At 39.9% G+C, this 21,460-nt stretch overlaps 1 protein-coding gene across 1 annotated transcript in view; it reads right to left on the minus strand.

Annotated features, from left to right (window-relative positions):
* Positions 1-21,460, minus strand: part of MAP3K5 (mitogen-activated protein kinase kinase kinase 5) — a 228,988-nt gene that overhangs the window by 68,887 nt on the left and 138,641 nt on the right. The window contains exons 11-14 of the mRNA XM_027551670.1: positions 15,191-15,298; positions 9,407-9,456; positions 6,844-6,939; positions 811-892 (exon numbers count right to left, since the gene is read on the minus strand). Coding sequence (XP_027407471.1) covers positions 811-892; positions 6,844-6,939; positions 9,407-9,456; positions 15,191-15,298 — 336 coding nt within the window. The remainder of the gene's footprint in view (positions 1-810; positions 893-6,843; positions 6,940-9,406; positions 9,457-15,190; positions 15,299-21,460) is intronic.

Here is a 21,460-nt window from a genome sequence, read left to right on the forward strand (position 1 = left end):
CATTTAAATGTAAATTTCAATACTTCTTGAATTTAGAATTCTCTCCCAAGTCATAAAATGGGAAGGGCTTGGAGAAAGCAGAGGCCCATTTCATGTCTGGAGAAATGTCACCTTTCAGACACTGAAGATGCCCCAGTGTGAGAGTCAGCACTCTTGAACCTCCCCAGTACTGGTCCTCACTGTGGTAGAACACTCTTTGACACACAGCAGACAGACAGGATGGATAAAATGGACACAGTTGAAAAACGGGTGTCTGCAGTGTACTACACCCAGGAGGCACAAGGAAGGGTAGATTGAAAGGAACAGCATCGGGATGAGTGCTATCATATCCTCTCTTTATTCTGTTTATCTTCTATTGTTTCAGATTCTCCATGTAAGCATATGAATGAGGGATGCAAACGCTTCTATCATTCAGAATTTTCATGAAATTTTGCTGGTCTGAATTGCAGCATATCTCAGAGGAGAAGAAAAACATGCAAGGGCACTATGACTCTTGCATTGAGGGTTATCAACACCCTCAGAGATAAAAGCATAGTTACTCTCTATAAGTAAGATACAAAAACATGACGTTCCTAAGAGCTCTGTGATGTTTGCTTTTTAGCCCTTTTTAACCAAAGGGATTCTCAAAGCTGTTTTTAACATTAAGGAACAGCTTATAGACTCTAGACTCTCTACTCCTCACCACTACTCATGTAACATGCCTGCTCTCTCTCTCTCTCTCTCACATGTACACACACACCTTTCCTTCAGTAAAACTTGAAATAGATCACTTAAAAAAATTAGCCACAAGAGAAATTTTGTAAAAATTACCTCCAGGGAGTCACCTTCACAATCTCCTTCCTCTGTGTTTTTCCCCTTCTCTTCAGTAATGGTGTTCACCATTTCAAAAAACCTACAGAGAAAATGGGTATGTGGTCACTCATAATAGCTAACATATTAAATATATCCAAGCACGTTTTAAAGTGACTTCAGAGCAAAAGCTGGGATCTAGAGGAGTCAGGCAATAAAGTATGAGCATCAGTGTGAAAAATAAGGTTTTCCAAAAAGAAAACACAGGTTAGTATAATTTGACAGAAATTTCAGACAATGTCTAACACTTCAGATAATAGTAACATGACACTTTACACAATCAGAATGGTAAGGCTGGACAAGGACAGAGAAATGTAAAGAATGTGGACTTGTGTATAAGACCAGGATTGGGAGTATTTACACGATTTGGGACAAATTCCTCCACCTCTCTGAGACTCATTCTCTAACTGTAAGTGGGGAATACATGAAAATGACTAGTAAAGTGCTCAAGGCAGGGCACTCCTCATTAAATATTAACTATTATTGTTTTGCTATTAATATTATTAAACGGGACATAACAGAAACATCCACCTTCTGAAGTAGTGTCTCTAACTACTCAGTTAGAGTTTGATCTCAGTTCCTGAAACTTCAGCCTGAGCACCTCAGTATCCATGTGGGGTCCCCTATACACGGTCTGCAAAATACTGATGTGAACCAGGAATGGCTATCTGTTATGTTTGTGACAGAAGCCACCTCTCTTTTGGTGATAAACATTTTCTTCAGTAATTATTCTTGTAAAGTTTTGTTTTGTTTTCTGGAGATCATTGCAGAGCTTTAAAAAAAAAAAATTATGGCAAGAAACAGATTTTCCCTCTGGGCACTAGCTGAGTCTGTCCCTCCAGAGGGGATGCTAATGGTTTCTAGTCCAGACATGGAGTAAGGGAGGCACTTTGAACAGGGGCTGATGATATCACGGGTAGGTCATGCGGTGCACAGTCAGCCCAAGGAAAGAACAGGTTACTGTGTGGCGAGAAAAGCTTCCTACCACAACTCAGAACTTTTCTGTTATCTCTATACCTATGAAAGCATAGAAAATAAATATACTGGCCTCTGCCCCAGGTCCTGGGCACAGAGATCCTAAAATCCTTGTAATTTTCTGACTGATAAGAGTACGAGGAACATCTTGTATTCTAATATTTGTCTTAGACCTGTCCCTGATACAGGGCTCCTAAAACCTTCATAAGCTCCTAAGTGATAGAGAACCAGGAGCATCTTTTGTTCTAATGAGGCGATTCTAGGCGGGCTTCTGAATGACTCCTGGATGGGAACTGATCACCAGAAATACCAAAACATGATTAAAAGCCTGAAACATGATTATACCAAAACATGATTAAAAGATTGAAAGAATTTTCAATCTTACCTCCCATCCTTCATAGATGGGAGAGAGGCTGGAAGTGGAGTTATTACCTGTTCATATTCATGCCTACTTGAGGAATGGGGCTTCCCAGGTGGTTCAGTGGTAAAGAATCCGCTTGTCAATGCAGGAGACACGGTTTGACCCCTAGGTAGGGAAGATCCCCTGGAGGAAATGGCAACCCACTCCAGTATCCTTGTCTGGAAAATCCCATGGACAGAGGAGCCTGGCAGGCTACAGTCCATGGGGTTGCAAAGAGCTGGACACGAATGAGCAACTGACCACACACACACACACACATGCACACACACACACGCACACACACATGTGAGGAAGCGTCCACAAAATACCAATAGTAAGGGATTCAGAGAGCTTCCAGGTTGGTGCAAACATTCACACAGGGAGGGTGACTCACCCAACTCCACAGGAACAGAAGCTCCTGCACTCAGGACCCTCCCAGACCTCAGCTTACAAATCACTTCATCTGGCTGTTCATCTGTATTATGTCCTTTAATGATCTGATGAACGTTAAGTGTGAGTTCTGTTAGCCTCTCTAGCAAATTAATCAAACCCAAGAAGGGTGTCACCAGGACCTCTGAGCTATAACTGATTTGTCTAAAACACAGGTGGTGATAACCTGGGCTTGGAACTGGCACCTGAAGTCAAGGGAAGAAACAGTCTTATGGGACTGAGCCCTTAGCCTATGGGATCTCACTCTACCTCCAGGTCGACTGAGTTCAATTGCAGGTGTCACAAAGAATTGTTGTGGGGGGGAAATCTCCACACATTTGAGGATAAGAAATATCAGAAATGAGGTGTTTTGTGAGGAATAAAGGAGACACACAGAAAAGAAACATAGTAGGGAAGAATTGGGGTTTTCCCTACATAGGAAGGAAAAAAAATTTTTTCTTATACAGTGCTTTTTTTTTTTAATCCATCCATCCAACAAATACCATTGAGTGTCTAATGGAATAAACATTGTTCTGGCCTTTAGAAATATGACAATGAGCAAAATCGGTAATGTTCATTTTGTTTTGTTTTTTAATACATGCACTAAAAGACAAAGGACTCAGTGCCCAAGAGAACAGCACCCAGGGACCTTATTTAATTAATTAATTTTACATTTTGGCTGTGCAGCATGTGGGATCTTAGTTCCCTGACCAGGGATTGAACTCACACCCCCTATGGTGGAAGTGCAGTCTTAACCACTGGACCACCAGGGAGGTCCCCAACAATGTCCATTTGGGAGTTGGGAGCCTCTCTCTGGAGTTTGCTTGTGACACTACATTCTTCACTCTTCCTTCCTCTATACATACATTTCTTGGAGGTTAATGATACGGAGAAAAAAGATCCCAAACCTGATTAGAATGACAGTATGCTCTGATGAAGATGACATATCTTGATGAGTTAAAGACACAAGTAAATTTAACCAAAAGGAAGAAGAACATGAAAGACCTAAACAAATTCTAAAGATCTGGGGTAAAGATTTCCATCAGCTATTCACACAAAATTTTCTAACGTGAACATTCTAAGTAGAAAATACACTTCTGGTGGGATGGGAGCACAGGTAATTTTTAGATGCTTGGATTCCAGAGTTGTATGTGCCTCGTTCAAATCCCAAATTTTATGCTTTTTGGCTATATATGATTATAGGCTAGTTAAACTCTCCAGTTCAGTTCAGTTGCTCAGTCATATTTGACTCTTTGTAACCCCATGGACTGCAGCATGCCAGGCTTCCCTGTCTATCACCAACTCCCGGAGCTTGCTCACACTCACGTCCATAGGGTCGGTGATGCGATCCAACCATCTCATTCTCTGTTGTCCCCTTCCCCTCATGCCCTCAATCTTTCCCAGTATCAGGGTCTTTTCGAATGAGTCAGCTCTTTGAATCAGGTGGCCAAATTATTGGAGCTTCATCTTCAGTGTCAGTCCTTCCAATGAATATTCAGGACTGGTTTCCTTTAGGATTGACTGGTTTGATCTCCTTGCAGTCCAAGAGACTCTCAAGAGTTTTCTCTAACACCACAGTTCAAAAGCATAAACTCTCCAAGACTCTACTTTTTTCTTTAACTGTTTTCTACAAAACTATTAATATTACCTACCTAATAAAGTTTATTTGAAGATTAAAATAGATATAGGCCTATAAGATTTATATAGTACTCCATAAATCTTAGCTATAATTATCATTGAAATAAATGAATAGCCTTGAGAATTCAAGTGTAAGTAGAAAAGTCAACAATACACGTGCTAGGAATTCTTTCTTATTTCCAAGTCTTTTTTTTACTATACATTCAGTTCAGTTCAGTCACTCAGTCGTGTTCAACTCTTTGTGACCCCATGAATCGCAGCACACCAGGCCTCCCTGTCCATCACCAACTCCCAGAGTTCACTCAGACTCACATCCATCGAGTCGGTGATGCCATCTAGCCATCTCATCCTCTGTCGTCCCCTTCTCCTCCTGCCCCCAATCCCTCCCAGCATCAGAGTCTTTTCCAATGAGTCAACTCTTCACATTAGGTGGCCAAAGTATTGGAGTTTCAGCTTTAGCATCAGTCCTTCCAAAGAACACCCAGGACTGATCTCCTTTAGAATGGACTGGTTGGATCTCCTTGCAGTCCAAGAGACTCTCAAGAGTCTTCTCCAACACCACAGTTCAAAAGCATCAATTTTTCGGCGCTCAGCTTTCTTCACAGTCCAACTCTCACATCCATACATGACCACTGGAAAAACCATAGCCTTGACTAGACAGACCTTTGTTGGCAAAGTAATGTCTCTGCTTTTGAATATGCTATCTAGGTTGGTCATAACTTTCCTTCCAAGGAGTAAGCGTCTTTTAATTTCATGGCTGCAATCACCATCTGCAGTGATTTTGGAGCCCAAAAAAATAAAGTCTGACACTGTTTCCACTGTTTCCCCATCTATTTCCCATGAAGTGATGAGACCAGATGCCATGATCTTAGTTTTCTGAATGCTGAGCTTTAAGCCAACTGTTTCACTCTCCTCTTTTACTTTCATCAAGAGGCTCTTTAGTTCTTCGCTTTCTGCCATAAGGGTGGTGTCATCTGCATATCTGAGGTGACTGATATTTCTCCTGGCAATCTTGATTCCAGCTTGTGCTTCTTCCAGCCCAGCATTTCTCATGATGTACTCTGCATAGAAGTTAAATAAGCAGGGTGACAATATACAGCCTTGACGTACTCCTTTTCCTATTTGGAACCAGTCTGTTGTTCCATGTCCAGTTCTAACTGTTGCTTCCTGACCTGCATACACATTTCTCAAGAGGCAGGTCAGGTGGTCTGGTATTCCCATCTCTTCCAGAATTTTCCACAGTTTATTGTGACCCACACAGTCAAAGGCTTTGGCATAGTCAATAAAGCAGAAATAGATGTTTTTCTGGAACTCTCTTGCTTTTTCCATGATCCAGCAGATGTTGGCAATTTGATCTCTGGTTCCTCTGCCTTTTCTAAAACCAGCTTGAACATCTGGAAGCTCACGGTTCACGTATTGCTGAAGCCTGGCTTGGAGAATTTTGAGCATTACTTTACTAGCGTGTGAGATGAGTGCAATTGTGCGGTAGTTTGAGCACTCTTTGGCATTGCCTTTTAAAGATAAAACTTTAGCTAAGAATCATAATTAAGCATACATATTTTTGGTGCCAAGATAAAAAGACTGAGTGTATATTGTAGCTAGTGTATCAATCATTTATAATGGTGTCAAATAGTGATTATTTGAATAAGAATAACCCCCAACAAAATTTTAAGTCCAAGCTGGCTTTTACTGCACTTTGGTGTCCCAACTGTAACTCACTTCTACTTGTTGTTTAGTTGCTAAGTCATATCCAGCTCTTTGCGACACCATGGACTGTAGCCAGTCAGGCTCCTCTGTCCATGGGATTTCCCAGGCAAGGATCCTGGAGTGGGTTGCCATTTCCTTCTCCAGGGCATCTTCCTGACCCAGGTATCAAACCCACATTTCCTGCTTGCCAGGTGGATCCTGTACTGCTGAGCCACCTTGGAAGACCCACTCATTTCTACAGGTCCCCACAATTAGGCACTGAGAAGAACTCAGTTATTAGCCCAGGAGAAATATACCCAGGGAGGTTAACACAAACATACAAAGCAATTCATGGATTTTTGGATTATCTTTTATTGGTGTAAATTAGATCACTGGTTTTTAACTCAATATGTTCCTCCACTTCAAAATTCAATATAATCAGTCCAGGGTACAGCTCAAACACTTTCTAGAGCCCACCAGTTGACTCTAATATGAACTAGAGTTAGGAGTCACTGTTGTAGATAATGGTGAGAATTTCATTCAAGAATGAAAATTTTGGTAACCATAGAATACATGAGCTCTTTAAAAATGAGACCTAAGACTTGGCAATTAACTGGTAAATTTGGTTCAAGTTTTGTCTGTGGAAAAGTAAGTTATGACTAAGAAAAAGGTTGATTTATTAAAGAGAGGTCCTAAATTTCTCAGTTAAACAAGCCACATAATTATAAAATACCAACCCAAATGAAATATTTATATAAGCACATGGCCATGAATTCTCTACAGGAGCTACATGTTCATTCACTAATTAAAAATAATGATCAGGTAAGAACAGTCTTTTTCACACATCAACAATGACTAATACGTACTTTTTACAGTGAAGTTCTGTACAGAAGTAGATTTGGAAATCGTCAGAATTGTGAAGCACGTACAGAAAACAGCATCGTTCTTCAAATTTAGAAATACTGAAACAAACAAAAGAGAATTATTCACAGTCATCTCAATACCTTCCATGAATTGTGATGAAAAAGGAATGCTTTTTATATTCAGTCCCAAGTATGATATCAATGCTGTTTATACCAAAATGTTATAAATAGCACTTCACAAGTGACACTCCCTGTACCACAGTACTAAAATTATTTAATATTCTGAGAATTGTCTTCCTACAGATAAGGCTGCTCAGGGTGTTGCAGGCACATAACCTACGTGGCCTACAACTTAGTGTGGAGAACAGGTCTTGCCTGTCGTAGCACTAAATTGTGCGCTGGGAAGAAAAGCACACATATCAGCTGGCTTACAGACCCGATGATTCTGGTTCTATAAGATCTGTCGAACAATAAAATTCTTTCAAAGCTGGGAAGGCAATGTGTGGAGGCAGTAAAAGCAGCTCATTCCTGTAGACAGTACAGAGGAGTGAAGAAATACCAAATAGCACTTGGATTGGACTCAGCCAGTTATTTAGTTTACAGCAATTGAAACAATTTTGAGTTTACAGTCATGCCACGCTCCTTTACGCCAAGGGTTGGCAAATATTTTCTGTAATGAGCCAGAGAGTAAATATATCAAGCTTTGAAGGCCAAACTACTCAGTTTTGCTGTTGGAGCAGCCTCAGGCAATACACAATGAATAAATATGGCTGAGTTCCAATAAAACTTTATTTACAAAAACAGGCAGCAGGTCATATTTGGTCTGTGGGCTATTGTTCTCCAATCCCTATTTTATGCCTTTGCATCTGCTGTTCCTTCCATTTGGAATGCACATCATTTTTCACTTCTTGCAGCAATTCTATCCATCATTTGAGGCCCAGCTTAGACCTTACTCCATCTCACTTCGCTACTTCCAACTGAAACAGAAAGATTTCCTCTTGTCTCTCTGGTCTTTGAACATACTTCTGCTAATTTCATACTGTAATGTCATTAGTTATTAAATGTCTATTGCCCTGCTGGGTTGTGAGTGCTTCAAGGGAAGAGTTCGGGTCTTAGTCATTTTTGTATCCTTCTCAACATTTGACAAATAGCTGGCGTTCAATAAATGCCAAATGAGCTGATGCAAGATAAACGGCTGACAGCTGGATTTTTTTCTATAGTTTGTCTTCTATTTATAGAGGAGGAGGCCAAGAAAAGTTAGATCTCTTTGAAGTCACACACTGGAACTCAAGTTTCTCAACACACAAATCGGCAGTAGCCACAAATGATCATTCCATGTTGATATTGTCAGTCACAACAAAGGCTGTGGAGCGATGCCATACATCATTAGAGAAAATTAACTCATTGGAAAATAAATATGACAAAGAGAGATTTATACTTACCATACTTTTTTAGATGGATGGCTTAAAAAAGGCAGCAATAAGTAGTGTCTGGTCTTAAAAATTAAATATTAGGAGAGTAATACTTTATCTGAGAAGGCATGGACTGGAAAGATATATAATGAGTCAGTCTGGCCTGCTTCTGTTCACATCATTCACAAGGTAACAGGTGGTTTTGCCAGGCAAACTCCAATTATCAGTGACTCAGACAACTCCACCAGTTCATGCTCCAACAAAACCAATTACCATTATGCCCAAAGCAACAAAGTATTGCATAACAGGTCTGCAGGAATCTGGCTTTTCTCATTTTTATTTATACGGGACAAACAGAAGTAAATGCAACTAATTTGGTTTGAAATGGGCAAGAGTTGGTTTCTCATAAACTTCTGTAAACACTTAACCAGGGGCTCTTGACTCTGAAAAAGTCTCATTTCTAAATGCCAGGCATGGGCATTATGATGGCAATGTCCAAACTGAAGGAAGCCACTGTAACCTCAAGAACATGTGATGAACAGAGATCTCAGGAAAAGTCATTAAAAATTGAATTCCCATAATCTCACCATGTTAGTTTTGGCTGCTGCTGCTGCTAAGTCGCCTCAATGGTGTCCAACTCTTTGCGACCCCATGGACTGCAGCCCACCAGGCTCCTCCGTCCATGGGATTTTCCAGGCAAGAGTACTGGAGTGGGGTGCTATTGCCTTCTTTAGTATTAGCTAGAGGACCCGATCCAGTAGACAGTACATGTGTTTTCAACACATCTAAAGAGAGAGTAGTTCCTGGTATACCAAGAAACCCCATAAAAATCATCCTCTAACGTAAACCATCAGCTCCCCCAGCTGGAGAGGACCTCCAACAGCTCCCTTCTATCCTTACCTTGACTCTGGTCTACAATCACACTTATCTCTCAGTCACCGTATTTTAAGTAGGTGACAAGTACAGAGTCCATGAAGCTTTTGTTGCAAATCTTTTTGTAATGAAGATAGTGAGTCTGAAGAAGGCTGAGCATTTTTATCAACCGAAGGGTGCTTGAAGTTCTTTGCATTTTTAAATCATGACTATAAGTCCTATCCAAGACATTCAGGCTCTAGAAAAATGTTTTCTAAGTAAACAAAACCAAGGAGACTTACCTCACACCCCTGACAGAAGAAGCACTAAAATTCCACTCATGTATACCTTTCTAGAACACAAGGGAAAAACAACAACAAAGGTTGAGTCATCTGAATGGAAATAACGTAACAGTAATTTAATTGTTAATAATATACTCAGAGTAAATTTTCCTAGCCCATAATTCTTCAAGGACAAACTATTTAGACGGAAACTGTAGTTCATTCTCAAGCCACAAGGGTGATGTTTACTTAAACATTTCTGTACTCCAATAAAACAGCTTCCAGGAGAATCTAGGAGAATTAGTCTCATTAAATTCTAAAACTTGATTTTTAGCAGATTAACCTATTAACTGTTGTGCCTTCATCTTTAGAGTAAAAACCTCCTGATCCAAGAAATTTAATTACTACAATTGAGTGATATTTCTTTTCTGAGAAAGAAAAACATTAATTTGAATAAAATCTCTGCAAGATTTTAAAGATAATTACTTATGAATTATCTTTAGTTGTACTTCCTAATTAAAATGGTGCTTCTATTTCTTCAGAAAATAGTACAGCAAGTAGGTATGCGTATGTATGTGTTTAGTTGCTCAGTCATGTCTGACTTTGCAGCCCCGTAGACTTAGCACGCCAGGCCCCTCTGTCCATGGAATTCTCTAGGCCAGAACAGTGGAGTGGGTAGCCATGCCTTCCTTCAGGGGATCTTCCTAACCCAGGAATCAAACCCAAAGGTCTCCCACATTGCAGGCAGGTTCTTTACAGTCTTAACCACCAGGGAAGCCCATGTATGTGTAAAGACACATGTATATAGTGTCCATCGTTGCTATAAAGTGTGACCTAATTTATGAAAAATTCAATATGCTAATAAGGTTTGAACATAAGAAATTTGATGACCATTTTAAAAGCATGAATGATCTGCAGGGCCAAGATGAAAATTAAATGTGGGAATTTATTTCTTAAGTTTATTACTAAAGCTGAGTTAAAATCAGTATTAAATTAATATGTATCAAACTTAAATAAGTGACAAGATAGATGGCATTCCCTATAAAATATTTTATATTCCCTATAAAAATATTATTGTCAACAATATAGAAGTAACAACATAAATATTTTTATGGAAATAAAGCAGTTGATAAATGTGTCTAAACTGATCAAGTATTGTATTGTAGTCAATTCTGATTGCAGTTTAATTCTGTAAATGTAAAAGAACCAGAGAAACAAGCTTTTACCCACCCACTTAAAATACTGCCAGAGGCTGAGGTCTTGGCTGGGCTAGTGAAGTGAGTAATGAAGCCTGAGACTCTGAGGTGGTCCAGAACTTTCCTTTGGGCCAAAGCAACTCGAACAGCCACAATTCATCTCCACAACACCTAGTCCTCTGCTAGGACCATGCATCTTAAAAACAGATCCTTTCAAACTCGGGGCTGATTTACTAAAAAACTACTTTCAGTGCACATCTGTCAGGTAACGGGGATGTGACCTGAGTTAACACAGAGCAAATGTTGCTGTATGTGAGGCCTAGAGAGGGAGGAGACCACAGAAAGGTACTCCTGGAACTCAGCTTTCTTAACCAGAGTACAGAGGGACTTAAATTAAAATAGCAGCCGGTAGCTTCAGCTGGTAATTTGGAAAGTGGCTTCTAAATCCTGTTGGCCTCAGGTGACCTTCTAAAAATATGTGAGCCAAGAGCTGCAGCTGTTACCTGCACACTCCTTGCACACAATGCAGCCTTATCCTCAGAGCCTGCAACTGAGCTGCTTTCTAAGGCCAAGCCTCAGATCACGACAGGGGCGCTCAGTGCAGAGCCAGCTGAGCAGAGTTCAACCTGCGATGGAACACAGCGACTGATGAACACTGGCCAGGCAACTCTGGTAAAATCTATCCTCCATCAGCCCCGTTCTGGGAGCAGCCAAAGAGAGATTTCCCAGATTGCCTGGGCTAGTTTTGTAGGAAAGAAGTAGAGCATTTCCAGAATGTTAGATTCCTGGAAGGCTGTGAGTGCTGCCAGGGAATGTTCCATTTCAGTGGTGCAAAGCCCAGGGCCCAAGATGGGAGTGATGTGGGATGAGGAGTCCTCTCTCCTCACCTCCCTTGCTACTGGAACTCACCACACAGAGGCGCTGCTGAGCCATAAAGCCAACATGTAAGGTAAACGTTTCCTGGCTCCTCTGGGAGTCTGGGGAAAAGGGCAGGGCAGAGGCGGTGCTGGAGTGACAATTAATTCCCTAAAGCCCCAAACCAACACTCAACCTAATCTGCACAAGCACCATTTTCTTGGAAATGGTTAGCCTCAGATCCTGTGCCCCAGCTAGGGCAAGGCTGAAGACAAAGTGTTTAATACTGAGCTAACATGGCAGCTTCCCTGGTGGATCAGCTGGTAAAGAATCCGCCTGCAATGTGGGAGACCTGGGCTTGATCCCTGGGTTGGGAAGATCCCCTGGAGAAGGGTAAGGCTACTCACTCTAGTGCTCTGGCCTGGAGAACTCCATGGACTGTGTAGTCCATGGGGTCGCAAGATCGGACACGATTGAGTAACATTTTTCTTTTTTTAACATGGCAGCAATTCCACTGTGGCAGACACTGTTGTTTCTCCAGGCGACAGCCATTCCCTTCCGTCTTTGCTACAAAAAAGTGTTTGTTGGTCAGGCGCAGGTGGCAATGTTTAGAGATGGTGAAACAGATTCCCTGAATTAGCCATGGTAAACCCATCTCCCTTGCTGGTGACTGGTTTAGGCATGGACACATGATGCAACTTTTGGTCCCAGGGAACGGCCCTGACCTTCTTTGCATGCTGTCTGTATGGAGTGATGCTCGGTGCTGCTATTTAAGCCCATGAGAGAAAAAACAAGAGCACATAGAGAAGCCAACCAGAAATCTGACACTGCTAAGCCACTGAAAGTAGCCCCCAGTGATCCACCTCAGAAGTTCTTGTAATATGAGACAATGTTTCCTTATTATTTAAGCCATTTTTAGTTGAGAGTTTTGTAGTCAAAAACTTCCTTGATGGGTGAGAGCATCATATTATCAAAATATAGAACCTATGGTAAATACATCCCCTAATACATTTCCTGGGTCTCCACTGAGTAGCCACTGGTTGGAGCTGGACTGAGGGAAGTGGGGTGACACTTAGTTCTCCACTGGGACCCTGCCCCAGATAGACCAGGAGTGCTTAGCTTCGAATTTCAAAGGACGGGAATTCTAAATAACAATGATTTTAAATATCTTGCAAATAACTTCTCTCTTCCACAATCTAGGTTTTTCTTTCATGTACACATGCAGACTTTCTTCAAGCACTAACTTTTTAAAGCAGCAACCAGGGAGAACTATTAAAAGACTGGGACTTCAATTAATTTGCCCCTGACCACAGAGTCCCTGAACTCTTGGGACTTGGTATAATGATCTTAAAGTTTTGAAAGTAGCAATATAAAGTATACACTAGCTCATATAACCATTCACCCCACATTTTAGAATGAAAATACTGGGAGAAGAAGTAAAGGAGTAAATAAAATCAACAAAAAGCAACACTAGGTTGTGCTATTTTTAGAAGGAAAAATTTAAACATTTTATGACACCCTTCCAAGAAAAATCTACTTCCTATTTAACATTAAAACCTATTAAACCTGTTGCTTATCTGTTATTTAATTATAGTTATTACAGTTGCTTAAAACTAGTAAAATAATAAAGTAATCTTCATTGCTTGTCCTCATTCCAATTGTATCACTTCTATTTAAAACAATAGAGTGGTAATGAATACAGTGGTAATGAATACACTATGGATAGAACTAGGGATAATGAATATACATACTTAGGTATAGAACAACAAATATTGACATCAATTTAAAATGGAAACATCCATTTTTTAAAAGTTTAAATTTTTAACAAGGGACATTTTTAACACTGAAGGTAATAAGCAGTGAGGACAAGGCAAATGTAATATTTCTTGATCAAAATATAGTAAAAATGGAAGCAGGACAATTCACAGCCTACGTCTACAACTACGTAAGGCACTGATTTATATCCTAATATATTTATTTATTAGCATAACATAAAAATTGTCTCTACAGTTGTCACAAACATAAAAGAATCAACACAAGGCTAACTGTATTGAACACAGAACCTCCAGAAAAAGAAAAATAGTGACAACTGGAAATAGTATTCATTTTCCAAAAATTCCTGGCTTACTTTCCGTTCTTTTTCTGTCTTCCAAATAACTTCTGGCTCTCTACTCTTCTTTGGGACTTGCTAATCGCTCATTCCTTTAGCCCCGGTCTGTCCTGTTTCTACGTGTCCTTGTATAACCCTGCTCTTTCTAATCAAGCTTTTGAAAATCTCCTCTCCCAGATAACAATTTTGATGTCTCTAACCTTTTAAATTTTGTAGTTTCAACTGGATGACTACTCTACTTCTGCTTATGAGAACATGTATGCATATACCTTTAAACAATGTAAAGAAAACACTTTACATTGCTGGTAAGGGATTCGCCTGCAATGCAGGAGTTCAGTTCAGTTCAGTTGTTCAGTCGAGTCCGACTCTTTGCGACCCCGTGGACTGCAGCACACCAGGCTTCCCTGTCCATTGCCAACTCCTGGAGTTTACTCAAACTCATGTCCATTGAGTTGGTAATGGAGACCTGGGTTCAATCCCTGGGTTGGGAAGATCCCCTGGAGGAGGGCACAGCAACCCACGCCAGTATTCTTGCCTGGAAAATCCCCATAGACAGAGGAGCCTGGTGGGCTCCAGTCCATGGGGTCGCAAAGAGGACATGACTGAGCAACTAAGCACAGCACAAATAAAACACTGTGCTTTATAAAAACAAGGTTAATAAGATGTATATAGATAGTTATATTAGTTATGATCAATTTTGTCATGATGGCATGACTCCAAGTGGAGTACAGATTGGAGGTTCCAAGGATCCTTTCCTTGGGTTCAATTAATTTACTAGAGCAGCTCACAGAACTCAGAGAAACATTTTACTTACTAGATTACCAGCTTATTATACATGGATATGATTAAGAAACAATCAGATGGAAGAGATGCACAGGGCAAGATATGGAGAAAGGTCTTGAAACTTTCATGCCTTTTCCACATACACCCCTCTTTCCAAATCCCCAAGTATTCACCAACCCAGAAGTTCTCTGAACCCCATCCTTTTGGGTTTTTCTGGAGGCTTCATTACGTAGGCATGTTTGATTAAATCATTGGTCATTGGTCAATGATTCAACCTCCAGCCTTCCTCCCCTCCCAGAGATCAGGGTATGGGAATGAAAGTTCCAATCCTCCAAACTCCTGGTTGGTTCCCCTGGCGATCAGGCCCCATCCTTAGGTGTTTTCAGGGTACCACCTCAGTAACATAACAAAAGTCATCTTTATGACTCTCAGCATTCAGGAAATTCCAAGGGTTTTAGGAACTCTGTGCCAGAAATAGGGACCAGATCAAAAACATATTTACTATAAACTGCAATATCACAATTCCCTAATATAACACAAACAACCTCCCAAGTAATTGCTGCCAAAAATAAATAAATAAATAAAAGTATTATTTTTTTAAAAATGGTGCCATTTTGAGTGCCCTTTGGATGGCTATGCCATCTATAATAAAAATCCAAACAGCAGAATTATACTTTATTGAGTGAAATCCAAAACCAAAATTTAACCAATTTTATATTACCAAATACATCTATGCCAAAATAAATACACAGGAAGCTACTTCTTCTAAACTAATACAGACATTTGCTGGAATATATAAATGCCAGAAGGTATAAAATCTTTCACTACTAATGCTCTTGTCTTAATAACTGCACAATTTACCTTGTCATCAGGAAGCACATGCCAAATAGATATTGTCTTCTCCTCAACTTCATTGTTGATAGACAAATATGAAGGTTGATAGATTTTGGTTGGTTCTAATATTAATACCTTCAAAACATAAGGCAAAGAAACTAGTATTATTGACTTAAGATTTAAGCCATTTAGAGTTGTTATAACAACCCTGCACTGACACAAGAGATTAACAGATAAGGTTTAGTCCAAAGCTGGAGTAAGACTATTTTAACTTCAGATTCTTGCTATCCTATGAGGCCTCTGAGCAATTCATGGTATTAAACAGTTACCATAAGTTACAATAATGCATCACCTTTCATTGCTAAAGAAACTGGAAATAAATTTTTGAAGTCCTTATGTTGGTTTGCCTATCCCCAGGGAATCTACTTGGAGAAGGCAATGGCAACCCACTCCAGTACTCTTGCCTGGAAAATCCCATGGATGGAGGAGCCTGGTAGGCTGCAGCCCATGGGGTCACTAAGAGTCGGACACGACTGAGCGACTTCACTGTCACTTTTCACTTTCATGCACTGGAGAAGGAAATGGCAACCCACTCCAGTGTTCTTGCCTGGAGAATCCCAGGGACGGGGGAGCCTGGTGGGCTGCCATCTATGGGGTCGCACAGAGTCAGACACGACTGAAGCGACTTAGCAGCGGCAGCAGCAGCAGCAGGGAATCTACTAATGCTATATATATATTATATATATATATATATATTATATATTTATACATATATATAAATAAAGCTTTATTTATATATATAAAGCTTTTATTTTATTTATAATCAATACAGAATCTATTTCTCTTTTTTTAGTTTTTTTAATTTTAATTTTTTATTGAAGTATAGTTGATTTACAATGCTTCAGGTGTATAGTAAAGTGATTCAGTTATACATATTCTTTTCCCATAATCTATTTCTATAAATGTAAATGTGTCAAAGAAAGGCAGAATGTGGTAAAAGAACAAATAATTCTATGTACATAAGATTCCATATATAGACTATCACATGCTTATTTTAGATTTTTTTGTGGCCATACCTTATCAGAAAGATGTAGTAGTATGGTTTTCATACCGTTGTAAATGGATTGACAAAAGATTTTGATTAGTATTGCAAGAGTTTTATGTATGAGCCAAAGAAATGGACATAATTGTATGAAATAATAAAAATGCTTTTGCAGCCTCAAACTAGTACCTTCAATAATGATATATTTAGCTTTGTGAGAGAAAAAGAGAGAAATAAAACTAGCTCCTACTTCGGAGAGTATCTGAGGATATATGACAAGTGGGATGAGAGTCTCCATCAAAGGGCTGGACAATGTTTACATTATTACTAACATATCATATTAGGAGCAAATAGCACCGAAACACCACACCTACATTGATTCCAAAGGTGCTACAGATATTAACTTTTTGTACAGACACTTAAAGGCACCTATTCAGCTCACATTTCCTGTGTGGTCTTAAGCAGGAATATTTGGGGAGAAAATAAAATACCAGAGAAAATGGAACAGTTTTTATTCAAGTTAAGGTACAGAGAATTAGAAAAAGAGGATGAGAAAGACAATATTTTCTTTAATCAAGGGTAAAAAATCCTTAAGGGCATAAAGAATTCTTGGTCAGGCTCTGGTGATGAAAATAAGCATATGCCACAAATAAACACACAGCAAAGAGCTCGCTGGGGAACACAGCCTGATGCAGAAACGTGCTGGGCGAATCAAGGTCCAAATTCCTATCAACAGAGAACTAAGTGGCACTGATTAATAATGAAAATCATTACCTTTCAATCTTAGCTTGGTAAAAACAGTGCTTTCAAATGTGAGTATCCCAGTGTTTGTGAAATTAAAATAAATAATAGGGAATAAAATGGTTTCCCAAAACAGCACTCAAGACTCCACTGAGGACTAGAACTTTCCTTGTCCTCTAAAGAAGTGAGCATGCTATCTAACGTTAGAAAAGCACGGCACAGGTTATCACCTGTCTTCTTAAATGACGGCGTTATTGTTGTCTCAAATAGTTCTAACAGATAAAATCTGAACTATGAATTACCTATCTTGAGATTAGGAAAAGAAAAACTGGTTGCAATTATTATTGTCTAATGATTGCTTCAATAGTATGTGAATTGAGAACTTCCAGATGTTCAAGCTGGATTTAGAAAAGGCAGAGGAACCAGAGATCAAATTGCCAACATCAGGTGGATCACAGAAAAGGCAAGAAAATTCCAGAAAAACATTTATTTCTGCTTCATTGACTACGCTAAAGCCTTTGACTGTGTGGATCACAACGAACTGTGGAAAATTCTTAAAGAGATGGGAATACCAGACCACCTGACCTGCCATCTGAGAAACCTGTATGCAGGTCAAGAAGCAACAGTTAGAACCAAATACAAACAATGGACTGGTTCCAAATTGGGATAGGAGTATGTCGAGGCTGCATATTGTCACCCTGCTTGTTTAACTTATATGCAGAGTACCTCAAGGGAAATGCTGAGATGGATGAATCGCAAACTGAACTCAAGATTGCCAGGAGAAATAACAACCTCAGGTACGCAGATGACACCACCCTTATGGCAGAAAGTGAAGAGGAACTAAAGAGCCTCTTGATGAAAATGAAAGAGGAGAGTGAAAAAGCTGGTTTAAAACCCAGCATTCAAAAAATGAAGATCATGGCATCCGGTCCCAACACTTCACGGCAAATAGATAGGGAAACAATGGAAACAGTGACAGACTTTATTTTCTTGGGCTCCAAAATCACTGCAGATGCTGAATGCAGCCATGAAATTAAAAGACACTTGCTCCTTGGAAGAAAAGCTATGACAAACCTACACAATGTATTAAAAGCAGGGACACTACTTTGCTGACAAACGATGCTGACAAACATTTGTATAGTCAAAGCTATGGTTTTTCCAGTGGTCATGTATGGATGTGAGAGTTGGACCACAACGAAGGCTGAGCACCAAAGAATTGATGCTTTTGAACTGTGGTGTTGGAGAAGACTCTTGAGAGTCCCTTGAAGTTCACCGCAAGGAGATCCAACCAGTCAATCCTAAAGGATATCAACCTTGAATATTCATAGGAAGGACTGATGCTGAAGTTGAAGCTCCAGTATTTTGGCCACTCTTCTTCAGCTCATTAGAAAAGACCCTGATTCTGGGAAAGATTGAAGGCAAGAGAAGGGGACAACAGAGGATGAGATGGTTGGACACCATCACTGACTCAATGGACGTGAGTTTGAGCAAGCTCTGGGAGATGGTAAAGGACAGGGAAGCCTGGCGTGCTGCAGTCCATGGGACTGCAGAGTTGGAAATGACTGAGTGAATGAATAACAACAAATGCCTGCTGAGCCCTTTGACCTGTTATTGAAATGGCAAAACATGAGGAGATTTGTAGCATGCCTTGTGGATGTCACAGAAAGGCTGATTAAAGACAAGGAAAAGGATGCAATTTGATGAAACCAGCTAAATACAACTCGCTTGGGAGTATACATATTCTTGCTTTAAGTGTCTTGTCTTTTCTACCAGTTAACATGATAATTAACTACTAAATTCTGAAGTATAAAGGAAGACAGCAAGGCCTGTAGACTCTAAGAGGAGACAGTAAGCAGACGTACATACTAAGCTCCTATAGAAACTGTGAAAGTACCACTTCCTCTTCCTCTCTCCTGACATTATCTGATGGCTTGATGGTCTCCTAACTTTTCCAAGTAGGAAGGAAAGAAAACGTACACTGAAGAGAGGTGAGGAAAAAGAATGAATCAAACTGAACCCAAATGATACTAAATGATGGGATTCTTCATTTGCCAAAGAAACTTTGGTCTGTTTTCGTTTGCCTAGAGTCATTGCTATTTCTTGGAAGCATGAGATGGATATGGTAGTGAGATAAATGAAACCTATTAAATAATATTTTCTAATATAAGCTACCTGGTCAAACCCATTTCCAATGAAGAATAAGGTAATCACCCCTATCAAGACCTAATGCAGCCTTCACAAGTGTGGGTTATAGAAGATGCTACTCTAAGGACATAAACAGTTACAGTGACTGACATAGAACCACAGGTTCTAGAAGCTTGCCTTTCTCTACGCAATAGAAGGTGGGTAACACACTCCATGGTTGCAGGGAGGGGCTGGGTGAGAAAGGGCAGTGAGTGAAACAGAATGAATGGGACTGGAACTGACATCCTAAACGGTAGCATCCAGTTGGCTCAGGGGATTACTGTTTTTGAAAGAAGGCAGTTATGAATTGTCTATCCTTTCATTGTTCAAGAACAGTTAAAAATCTGGATTATGACCATTTTTCTGTTTCTTTTGCTTATTCAGTTTGTGGGAGTTGTTTTGTTTGTGTGTGTTGGTTTTTGCATATTGGGTGCATTGATCCTTTTGCAGCATTAGTGTTAAATATTCTCTTCCTTTCTAGCATTTGCCATATTTAGGGTGGGTTTTTTTTTTTAAGATGACCAAAAACTTGAACTTTTAATTGAATCAAATTGGTTAATATTTGCCTGTGGAGCTTATAGGTCCCTTTTTTGCTTAAGAGAGCCTCTCTTTCCTGGAGTATACACCTATATTCTAGCTTCCCTGGTGGCTTAGGCGGTAAAGAATCTGCCTGCAATGCAGGAGACCTGGGTTCAGCCCCTGGGCTGGGAAGATCCCCTAGAGAAGGGAATGGCTACCTACTCCAGTGTGCTTGCCTGGAGAAGTCTAGGGACAGAGAGGCCTGGTAGGCTACAGTCTATGGGGTTGCAAAGAGTTGGACATGACTGAACAACTAACACACACACACACACACACACACACACACACACACACACACGTATATTCTCCTAAATTCTCTCTATTTTCTGGGTGTTTTGTTTTTTTTTTTTACATTCAATTATGACAAACTAATTCATATTAAAGTGATTTAAATTAGCTCAGAATCGCTAATATAAGTGGTTTCCTCTCATGGCCAACTTTCTTAGTCCATCAAGTCAACAGTTGATTAAATACTTCAGTTTTGTGCTGTCTTCTTTCACTACCACATTTACTATCATCAAAGTACCAGCTAAAGGCCAGCTGCCAGCCCATTCTGAGAGAAGTATTTTCCTAGGCTACACATTATCCAGGATAGAAAACAGAGTGAAGTGTTATAGTTTGAAAGCCTTTTCAACGAAAGATCCTGCTGAGCTATGGCTTCCTCTGGAAGCAAGAGCAAAGGAAGTGTGTTAATGCCAGGGATAGATTTAATTAAATGAAACATTTGATCCTACCAACGAGCACTAGAAAACAAGATTTTATAAAAAGAATTATGAGTTGTCATCACCACTGAGTATGAAGGATTGAGACTAACAGAGCTCAAACAGATTTCTGGCATCACTTTGACGTGGGAAGAGGTCTGTGTATACAGTCAGTTGCCAGTAATTCTTGAATTGGGTGCTAAAGCTACAGTGCTTTGGATGATTTTCCAAGAATTATCAGGATGGGTGTGGAACCAGCTAAGGTGGACAATATATTTTTAAAGTGTGTGTATGTGTGTTATACATTTAAATATCTCAATCTGATAGAAACTAGGCATAATGAGTTGCAGACCAGAACCTATGAAGTATCACTTCCCATCCTCTAGAGCAGCAGTCCCCAACCTTTTAGGCACCAGCGACCAATTTCATGGAAGACACATTTTCCATGGATGAAGTGGCAGGCCGGGGGGTGGTGGTGGTGGGGAGCTTTCAGGATGATTCAAGTATATTTACATCTATTGTGCACTTTATTTCTATGATTATTACATCAGCTCCACCTCAGATCATCAGGCATTAGATCCCAGAGGTTGGGGATCCCTGCTCTAAAGCACTGTAGAAAGCGACACTTCATCTAACTCTGACCCACATGGGTAGTAAGCGGTAGTGATGGAGTAACAATGCAGGTGAGCCTGACACTTTTCACCACAATAACGTTGACAATATTGACGGTGATAATGTCAACAAAACTGCACTATGAATTAAAAGCACCCATTCATCTGATCTGAAGATATCTTGACTTCTTGAGCTAAGAGATAATCTTTTCCTGGGAAAGCACACATTACAACTTATCAAAGGAAACCACCAAGGCTCATGGCAAAAACATGAAAACGTATCTTCTTTCTCTGACTGTGACAGTTATTTTTTAAAGTAAGCTAAAGCACACCAATTTGTAGAAAATAAGTATTTTAACCAGATGACCATCTTCACTTGCTGTGCATGAAAAAGAGCACATTAATACTGTTACAGTCACAAGTGCAAGATGTTCTTTAA

The sequence above is a fragment of the Bos indicus x Bos taurus genome, chromosome 9, assembly GCF_003369695.1.
Source record: "Bos indicus x Bos taurus breed Angus x Brahman F1 hybrid chromosome 9, Bos_hybrid_MaternalHap_v2.0, whole genome shotgun sequence".
Taxonomy (NCBI): domain Eukaryota; kingdom Metazoa; phylum Chordata; class Mammalia; order Artiodactyla; family Bovidae; genus Bos; species Bos indicus x Bos taurus.